This window comes from Chionomys nivalis, chromosome 1 (genome assembly GCF_950005125.1).
Source record: "Chionomys nivalis chromosome 1, mChiNiv1.1, whole genome shotgun sequence".
Classification (NCBI taxonomy): domain Eukaryota; kingdom Metazoa; phylum Chordata; class Mammalia; order Rodentia; family Cricetidae; genus Chionomys; species Chionomys nivalis.
The window spans coordinates 50,178,877-50,189,535 of NC_080086.1; the positions used below are offsets into that span (position 1 = coordinate 50,178,877).

The window sequence follows — 10,659 nt, forward strand, 5'->3', positions numbered from 1 at the left end:
CATGGATCCAGTTCTGGCAGTTGCTGGCCCATCCTCACGTGGTAACAGTTGGCTGGAGTTGGGGCCAGCTGTCTCTATTATGAGGTACAAGTGCTTTCCATTCTGTCCAGACCCCACCTGCCCATGAGACTCCATCTGTCTGGTTTCTGTGGGCCACAGTCTGTAGCCCTGGCCTGGAGGGCGGGAGCTCTGATACTGGATACAGTTTCCTGAGACTGGGCAAGCTTCTGGCACTTGTGCATTGCCAGGGCCTAGCAAATCCAGGGCCCTTGGTCCTGTGGCACCTGGTTGACAGCAGTGACCACATTAGAGTGGAATGGGCTTTGGAAGCCACAGCAGGACTCTAAAGGTTTAGAGGAACCAGACCAAGGTTGCACCAGCCAGCCTGGTGGTTCATTTTGAGCTGTGTTGTAAAGGCACAGTGTGGCTGGCCATTAGCATCAAAGAGGCTGTGCACACACAGTGCAACCTGAATGTATGTGTGCCGAAGGAAAAACTGCTGCTTGTGATTGCTCAGCGTCCAGCTCCCTGGCCAGACATGGAGAGGCTCTGTTGCTCTGTTTGATTCTTTGAATGAACATTAAACAATAGGAACAAAAAAACGCACAAACGAGACTTATAATACGTAGTTGCCTCACACAGCAGGACAGCAACATGACAAAGATCACTGCCAGGGCTTCCAGCCCTGTGTGTTTTAGCAAAAGCCTGTAAAACCTAGTTGCCTTTGAGTAGTGCTATGATCTTTCTTCCTGGCTGCTGACGACAGCTTGCCTCTGCATTTAGCCTGTGTTCTTGCTTTGTTTATTTATTTATTTCCCTTTCTTCTGCACTTGGTATTCCTCCAGGCTCCATCTGAATGTACCTTGCCATAGGGAGCACTCGACAAGAAGAAAGTCCTATTGTCTCTCCCTCAGGCTCAGGCTTAGGAAAATCAAAGCCAAGCAGAGGCAGCTCTTCCCTGCCTGCAGCAGGGTCAGCAGTCTATGTAATGTTTTCCCTGTCAGCTTATCGCAGCTGATTTCTTGTGGTTTTGAGCAAGGGAGTGGGAGAGCTGTGTGGTTGCTGCCTTTTGAAGCAGGTGGGGCCTGCAGCTGTGATCAAAGCCAAGCTCTGTGCTCCCTGCCAACCGATCGCATTCCCTACTTTTTTGCAAACTGCTCCATGTGGGCCTGGCTTTCTCTGTAACGTGAGATGGCACCAAGGGAAGACCCACCTGTCCTCTCAGACAAGACCTAAGAAGGGAATAGCATTTGTGCCCCTCCTGAGCAGCAGGCGTCTCAGCACCATCATTTGAGTCAAACCATGATGAGCTTTAGCATCAGGTCCTAAAGAGCATGTACTGCCTTCCGTAAGCGTCTCGACTGTGAGGTTTTAAGTTGTACTTTGCATCCCTGGCTTAGTGAGGTGATATATCAGCCATTCTCGCATTCTTATTTTTAGCAGTCAGTGATTGCATAGATACCAGTTTGGATCTAACAGCAATGTGTTGGCAACTCTCCAGTTCTAATAACAGGAGAGTCCTTTCTCACTGGGCAGTGGTGGTACATGCCTTTAATCCCCAGGGACAGAGGCAGGCGGATCTTTGTGAGTTCAAGGCCAGCCTGGTCTACAGAGCGAGTTCCAGGATGGGCTCCAAAGCAACACAGAGAAACTCTGTCTCAAAAAAACAGAAAGAAAAAAGAGTCCTCTGAGTCTTGAAGAGTAAGTGAACTTGGAGTTTTGATGAAGTATCCAGCCAACTAGTGGGGTCTTAATCTTCAGCGGTCTCATGATCACTGTAATAAAGTACGGAACAGCTCCCAGCCTCAGAACTGTTGTAGACAATTTACATGTTCTGTTGACAGGGTCTAGGACTGTGCACATTTAACAATTGTATCGATTCTCAAAGAGTCAGAGCCCCTCGCTGACCGCTACCAATACTTTGCATGTGTACGTGCGGAACTCTTTACTCCAGGTCTCTTGGTGGCTGAGATAATGGTTTCCCTCGTTATGTTTTGTGCTCAGTTTCTATCCAGAAAATCAACTAGGTCTGTTTTCACGTAAGTTATAGACAACCTTTAGCCTAACTTAGGGACTTACTGTAGAAGCTTTTCCATGAAGAAGTAGTGGTTCAGAAGAGATACAGGCATCAGTGATTATAGTGCGTGGCTGGTGTGAGCAAAATCAATGCCATGCTCTGATGGTGTGACTCCTGAGGGCCATCGCACAGGGTACAAGGAAACTGGGAAAAGGGAGCTTCCAAAACAGGCCAGAGAGGTGACTCCGTAGCTAAGAGCCTCTGGCCTCTGTGGACATCAGGCTCACAAGTGGCAAGAGACTCATACACATAAAATAAAAATTTAAAAAAAAAAAAACATTTAAGAACAGTCTGAATAAGTGCTTCATTAGAAATACATAAAAATACATGTGTGAGTCTATATGTCTACCTAGGTATATAGATATTGATACTGGTAGATATTCTTAGACAAAGTAATCCCTTGAATTTCAGAATTTATTTGGAAAAAATCTCTAACTTGAATGGCTAGAGCAAGTACTGTTTCACAGAGACAAGTGTGATAGACCAGGTTCTTGCATGGAAAACACATAGCTGTGCTGGATGGAAGTGAGCAGTCTGGCAGCTGAGTCTACTAGACAGCTTTCATCTTCTGCTTCTCACAGCAGTGACACAAAGAACTGGGCATTTGATAGAGTGGCCGTTGATTGGGAGGTGCTGTGTGAAATAGTTTATCTCTTATACCCTTGGGGGCTGTCTGGGTTGGGGAGATAGTCCTGTAGAATGCTTGTCTCGTGAGCACGAGGACCTGAGTAGGTCCCCAGGACCCTTTTAAACAAAACTGAATCAGTGGCACGTGCTCGTAATTTCAGTACTGAGGAAGCAGAGGTGGGAGGGAGAGGCTTCTAGGACTTGTTAGCTAACCAGCCTACTCTGCCTGGTAAGTTCCAGGCCAGTGAGATGCTATGTGTCAAAAAAGAAAACACAAGGGGCTAGAAAGATGACTCAGCAGCTAAGAGACAGTTGCTCTTGCAAAAAACCTGGATTCAGTTCCCAGTACCCACATGGTGCCTCACAGCCATTCAAACTCCCTTTTCTGACATCCTTTTCTGGCCTCTGTGAATACCAGATATTCATATGGTACATAGACATACAGACAGGCAAAACACTCATAGATCTTAAAAAAACAAAACAAAAAACTTTTAAGTATAACAAGATGCATGGCAGCTGAGGAACGACAACCAATGTCTTCTGATATCTGCACATACATATGGGTACATATGTGCATACACGTACACAAACTACTGTATAGCATAAACTGTTTTAAGAAAATAAGCTTTTTTTTTCTATAGCACAGTAATAAAGACCCAGAGACAGAAATTGGGGTTCAACCCAAAAACAAGAAAAGCAAAACAGCCAAGGTAGAGAAGTCTTACCTCTACCAAGGCTGGTCAATCGTAAGTAAACTAAGCAGCCTAAGCCTCTCTCCTCCCATTTTATATTCCCTCTAGTGTTGGGATTAAAGGAGCCACCACCACCTGGATTTGTTTCTACATTGATCTTGTGTAGTTCAGGGTGGCCTTGAACTCAGAGATCTACCTGCCTCTATCTCCCAAATCCTGGGATTAAAGGTGTGTGTCACCATTACCTGACCTCTAGTGGCTTTAGTTTTGCCTCTGGTCTTCAGACAAGATTTATTTCTTAAAACACAAATAATATAGCACTAAAGCAGTGGATTGGGGGAAGGAGTATCTTAAGTTAATTTTTATTGGGGTCTGTGCAGACTCTCAGTATACATAATGAGTGTTTTAATAGGATAAAGCATTATATAGCCACTATCCGGCCCTAAGACGTAACTCGGAAACACGCAGCAGGCTGCCCTGCGCTGTCCTAGCACCACCCGCCTTGTGTCTGCATGGCTGCTTCTCATTAGCCTGGTTTCCCTGGTTTTGAACTTTCTGTGACTGAAATAATGAAACTACTGTTTTGTGACTTCCTTCAGTCAACATGATGAGGAGAGCATTCTGGCTGAACAGGCCCTACAGACCTTTGGGGGGCATCTTAAAAACCAGCTTACAAAACAGCTTGGCCGCACTAACCCCTCCACGGGAACATGGCTAGGAGCGTACCTGGCACTAGGCTTGTGAGTGGAGGATGCTGGGGAGAGGTGGGCACACCTTCCTCTACCTTGCCAGTTGGTTATAAGATGCAGTGAACGGAACCATTCACTGAACCCTTCAGTGTGAAGTCAGTGAATTAGAGCCCTCATCATAATGCAGTGTGACCTCGGCTCTTTGTCGCTTGATAGTATCTGCAAAACCTGTGTCTACATAAGATCCTATTCCCAGTTCCAGATGAGAGTATCGCCGTATCTGCATGGATCAGGGTTCAGCATGCAGTACTGTCAGACTCCGTCTTATCAGTGGCCACTGTTAGAGGAACTGATTCAGACAGCCATCACTAATGACTTTGAGCCCCTTCTGTTAGGTGAAATGTGAGATGTTTTCAGAGTTCTTCAAGGCTAGCATATCCACGTGCTGTGCTTCATGGGGCCATGGGGTAGTTGCAGAGAGGAAGGGAGCTGGAGAACCCTGTCTCCTCTTAGACATGAGACCCTCTGTAGCCTACAAAGATAGGTGGGTTTCATTTGTTGAACTTGACCAGCTGTTTGGTTCCACTCACAAATCGTCAGCAGGTTTCCTGCTTGGTACCAGAAATCAGTCTGCCTTCCTCTGTGCCCCTCCACCCCCAGTGCCCTTTCCTCTCTCCTTCAGTCCACACTGGATGGGGCTCAGATTCCTCACTGGCAGCCTGAAGAAGCTTTACTCACTGGGGCTGCTGTGGGGACTGTGGCTAGTGAGACATAATCCTGTGAGCAGAGCCTGCACCCAGGAAGCAACAGCCCTTCTGTAACCTATGCAGAAAGGAGCCTTGTCCCTTTCCACGGTGCCTTGGTGTGGTCCATCCTTGTTAGAGCTGCTTGCCCTCGTGATCTGGCCATGTCGCTTAGATGTTTTATCCTCTTCCCCATTTGAATCCACGGACCAGAAATACATAGACAATGAACGTTTGTGCATTCGTCATCGCTCTTAAATACTAGAGCCTTAAAGGAATAAAAAGACAGTGAGTGTAAGATTGTCCTGAGAACACTTGCTAAAGTTCTTAATGCATTTTTACCATTGTTACATGGCTACATACTTATAACTCTGTGTGCAGTGTATAGATCTGTTGCTGATTTTTAAGATTTCCCTATACTTTATGACATTCCAAGATGGAAGCTCTTTTCTGCTGGGACCTTGGAGAAGCGGCCCCTACCAAGTCTGTAGAGAAAGGTTTGATCCTGGCTTACGGCTCACTCAGTTCTCATGATTGTTTTCCTAACTCATGATGTCAGCCAAGTTAACATCTCCCTAAGACACCGAAATGTGTGTACACGTATGTGCCCACCTGGCATGGGTGTGTGGGCCAGAGGCAGAGCTCAGGAGCCCTCCTTACTTGTTCTCCGCTTTCCTTCTTGAGGAAGGGTCTTTCACTAAGCCTGGAGCTCTCTGTTTTCTCTAAATAAATGTGCTGACCAGCAGAGCCCCAGGCTTTGACTGTTTCTGCCTCCTTCTGTGGGATCAAAGGTGCTTACTGACATACCCAGCTTTTTACATGGGTGCTAGGAAGCCAGATTCAAGGGCTTGTGTTTATACAGAGAGTGCTTTACCCACTGAGCCATCTCCTCAGCCACACATTACATTTTTTTACTTTCTTTCTCACACATTAAATAATTTGGATTACTGCCACAACAACTAGCTGGTAAGCATTTGTAAGAGAGCAAGTAATAGGGAAGAGCCTGTTCCCTGTTACAGTTCCCTGGCAACTGTAGGGTCGTGCCATGGAAGTCATGGGGTCATTCAAGCATGCAGCAAAGGAGCCCTCACCCCGGCTTCAACTATAAGTGTAGGATGAGAGAGGACCATTCTATAGGACTGAACTCTCAGTGAGTCTGTCTGTTAACAGGAAGTCCCTCCTTGCAGCTGCTTGGCCTTCAAGTTTCTGTATGTGAGCAGTTAACAAAGAGCAGCAGGGATGGAGGGGGCTGAGCTTGGAATGGTGCATCTACAAACCTCAGAGTCCCAGCACTTTCAGCCACGCCAGTAGCTAAGAATAGCAGTGGGACTCCTTCACTCCTCACCCACAGCCTCCAGAACTAAGAACCACTAGCCTATGGGTTCTGGGCAGCTCCAGAGTGGGGAGTTCAGGGAACTACTAACCCACAAACTAGATGTTTCTCATTATCATGCCCAGGGAGCCTTAAAATCCAGTGGGAAACTGAACAGGACGTTACTCTGTACAAACCAAGCACTAAGTAAATAAGTGCAATTTTTAAAATTAAAGTGTGTATATGAATGTGTGTTTGAAGCAGAGGGCCCTGAAGAAATGTTTCTAAATTTACAGTAGGCCGGAATCTGACATGGCAGAACTAGTGCCCTTGAAAAAGTGTTGTTGCTTAGCTCCTGATTGAACTGAGACGTATGGGGACTGAGGGACAGAATCCTATGAAAGGTGAGGTGTGCTAACAGAATTAGCCAGTAGACTGTCATCCAGTGTGAACGATCTCAAATTGGCTCACTGAAGTCCAGTCTCAGAGCGTCCTGCCCGGCAGACCTAGGTTAGGTTTGGGCAGAGGAAATGAAACCTAGTTGTTTGCTATGAGATCTACAATAGACCTGCCATTGCAGGAAGTGGTGAAAAGTTGACTGATCACTCAAGACACAGCTCTACAACGAGAAACAGGATGCATGCCTTCATTTATGTGATCTCGCCCCCTGTTGTATTGTGGACTCTTTTTGAACTTTGGCTATTTAATGGGCTGTGGGTTCTTTTCAACACCGCCATCCCAAAAAACGCAGTCACCAAATACAAAGTCATTAGAGGAATGACACAGTTTAGCTGTGTCAGAGGTGTGTGCTTATAGCGGCTCCTTTTACACTTTCCCTCTAGTTAATTTGCCAGAACTTGTCAACAATCTATAATTTTTAAAAAATCCTCCAAATGGGATGCTGTGCCACTGTACAAAGAACAAACTATTTTAACAGTTATATGATAGGTTTACAATTGTAGCAACGTCTAAGAAATCTAGTTTGGAGTGTGACTTTATGATCGCCTTGGCAAGTCTCTTAAGTACTGATTCTCTTCACTAACAAATGCATTCTGAGCATGTGACATGCTCCTCATTTACACATAAAAGACATGTAACTGCACCAGGACCTAGTATGTCTTCACTAAGAATATCAGAATGGCTGGCACTTGTAAGAAGCTGGCTATTTAATGTCATTGACAAAGTTTTTTTGACGCGGACTAGCCAGTTCTGCTTTGAATGTGACAAAAAGAGTCACCAGCTCCCTTAGACAACCTGATTTTTGAAATGGTGGCACCATTACAGAGATAGATTCTAGAACTTACAAGGAACGGCAAAGTAAAACCAATATTAATTTTGCCTGTACTTGAAAGAACAAAATGGCTGCCTTGATATAACTTGGTTTTTCTCCACAAATAATGTCCCCATTTTTTTCTTTTATCTCTGTGAAACAATTGAGTCGTGAGCCCCATTTTATTTCTCCAACTCTTATATCAAAATAGCTCATGCTATAATTACTTTTTATCTCTGCACTAGGGAATGGGGGTAGAATCCAGAATGACACTTGTAGAGACTGCAGAGTGTCTGTTAGAACTCAGTGCTAACAGGATACTAGTCAGCCTCACTCTGCCCATCCTCAGGATCTGCTCCACCGTGTCTGTCAGTATGGAAGCTCATAGGCATGCTGACAGTTCTGAGGGAGGGGCTCAGAAATATGCAGCTCCTCCACGGGAGTGCTCTCTGTTCACTGGCTCTTCTGAAACGAAGCTTCATTTGTTTGTTTGTTTGTTGTGTGAGCCCCGTAGTGCAGGACATCTTGCAGGAGTCTGTTCTTACACCCTGTGTATCTGGAGGATGGTACTCAGGTCATCTGGCTTGGCCATGGGTGCCTTTACTCACTGAGCCATCTCACTAGCCCCGAAGTCTGAACATTTTTAATTAGCGGGTATTGCTTTCCTCGTTGATTTAACAGTAAGCAACACTAAGGCTCCCTCATGCTTGTGTCATTTGTCCTGTTTTCTGTTGGATTGTTACGTCTTAGAATTATGCTGTCCAAAACTTCCTCTGGATTAGGCCCTCGTCTGTGATGTAAGGTGGACATATTTTTCCTACCTTAGCACTAGCCCTTTGACCTAGTTTTGATGGGTTTGGGGGTTTCCCTTAGTTCCCATAGCTTCTGTCCTGTGGGTGGGAGGAAGGCTGTCTGCATTCTGAAGTCGTAGAAAATCCTCCCCGCCTCCACTGCTTGTGCGCCTTCTCTTTCTCTCTCACACACCTGGGACTTGTGTTTGGGGTTTGCCCTGGTGCCATGTGAGGGCACCAGCTTCGTGATGTTTTATTTCCTGTTGTCACCAATCTGATTCATGAGCACCTAATTTTTCTTCTTACTGTAATTTTCAAGGTCCAAAAAGTTGACTGCCCTCGCGGACGCCTTGAAAGCAGCCTCCCTCAGCAAGGCCCAGCTGGGGCTGGAGCTACAAGAACTGGAAGCTGCCGCACTTCTCGTGCAGGAGGAAGAAGCTGCTGGAAGGGCAGCTCAGTGCGGCCCCGGGCAGCCGGCTGCAGGCTCCAGTCCTGAGCCCAGTGACTCGGACAGCACCACATCATCCGATACGGAAGACTCAGCTTCAGAGCAAGAGGAGCTTGTTGGACCTCGGGCCTCACTGCTCACTTCTCTGCAAGCCCCCCTTCTGGAAGCGGACAACACCCTGCTCATCCAGGATAGAGAGCTCTGCAGACACGTGGCCAGCCAGGGGTGTGACGTCAGTCAAGGGCAGACACTGGCCTCTGCCCCGGCTCCTTTGATAGAGGAAGTTGGAGAAGAGCTGAGGACCATGCTTCAGGTTTCCACACCTGGTGACGATGCTGGGAGCCACAGCTGTATGCAGGATGGAAAGGGGAGGGGACAAGAGCCTTGTGATTGACTCAAGTGGTTGGCTCATTAGTGGCTGCTCTCATATAGGCTTGGAATTTCTCATTTCCACTGTGTACTTTTTCCCTTGTCTGTATAGGATATTGCTTTTTAGTGAGCTAACATTTATACCTTTAATTTTTATACCTTTAATTTTGTTTTACAACTTAAAAAATAAATCCCTGAAGTATTCTTTCCAAGGTGCAAGTAATATTTTAAAATGAAGACCGTAGTTCTACTAGGAAAAGCTCTAGACAGTGATTCTCAACCTCCCTACTGCTGCGACTCTTTCATGTTGTGGTGACCCCAGCCATAAAATTATTCTGTTGCTACTTCATTACTGTAATTTTGCTACTGTTATGAATCACAGTATAAATACCTGATATGCATTATACCTGCTCTTCCGCCCCCAGAAGGGTCGAGACCCACAGGTTGAGAAGTGCTGCTCTAGCTGTAGCAGCACAGCTGACAGGCAGTACTCACATTTCAAGTGTGCACTGGGCGAGATACTAACGTGAGTACACCGGTGAACTGCTCACTGCGACCAGGATGATGAATTTTCCCCTCAGCTCCAGCTGTCTTTGGACCATTTGACATCCTTTTTCCCAGCCAGATGCCACCCACCTGTGTCCCCTGAGCGACATCCCCGGAGCGACCACTGATCTGCTGTGTCATAGTCCGGCAGCTTGCACTGCCTGCACCGCACATAAAGCATGCAGTGTGCTCTTTGCTCAGGCTCCTTTCACATAATTGCTGAGATCAGTGTGTGTGCTGTTGTATGCCGAGTCGTGTGTGTCGTCTTAGTGTGGAGACCGATTCTTGGGATGGATTTGTCCATTCACCTGCTGTTGGACTTGTGAGTTGCTGCCAGTGTTTGGACTCTGAATAAAGCTATGTGAGCATTTGGGTACAAGTCTCTGTGTGCATACATGTTTCCTTTATCCTAGGTAAATATTGGTGTGGCATGGCTGAGTGTGTGGTAAGGACATGTTTAATATTTTACCAGATTGTGGAATTGTTTTCTCTCATAGCTTGGATGGACCAGTTTACACCAGTGGTAGGTAAGTGTTCCCATTTTCTCCATGCTCAATGCTACTGGGAATTTTCATCATTTTTACTTTTGCTTATTTAGTTACTGTGCATGTATGTGTGCGTGTGTTTAGTTACTGTGCATGTGTGCATGCATGTGTTTAGTTACTGTACATGTGTGCATGCATGTGTTTAGTTACTGTGCATGTGTGCGTGCATGTGTTTGGTTACTGTGCATGTGTGCGTGCATATGTTTGGTTACTGTGCATGTGTGCGTGCATGTGTTTGGTTACTGTGCATGTGTGCGTGCGTGTGTTTAGTTACTGTGCATGTGTACATGTGTGTGTTTGAAATTGGAGGTCAGAGGACAGCTTTCAGGAGTCAGTTTTTGCCTTCCACCATGTGGATTCCAAAGATGGAACCTGGATCATCAGACTTGGTGCCAAGCACCCTTACCCTGAGCCATCTTGCCAGCCTTCTTAGTGTTTACCATTCCAACAAGTGTGGAGTTGAAGCCCTATTCTGATCGCTGTTTACTGATTCAAGATTTACTGTGCTGAGCCTTGTGGTGGTGCAGCGCATCTTTAATCCTAGCACTCG

The 10,659-nt window shown here is 46.2% G+C and overlaps 1 protein-coding gene across 1 annotated transcript in view; it reads left to right on the forward strand.

Moving 5' to 3' along the window:
* The window catches only part of Shq1 (SHQ1, H/ACA ribonucleoprotein assembly factor), a 121,404-nt gene extending 111,455 nt beyond the window's left edge, over positions 1 to 9,949 (forward strand). The window contains exon 11 of the mRNA XM_057769482.1: positions 8,521 to 9,949. Within this exon, the coding sequence (XP_057625465.1) occupies positions 8,521 to 9,043 (523 nt within the window). The 3' untranslated portion in view covers positions 9,044 to 9,949. The remainder of the gene's footprint in view (positions 1 to 8,520) is intronic.
* The last annotated feature ends 710 nt before the right edge of the window (positions 9,950 to 10,659 follow it).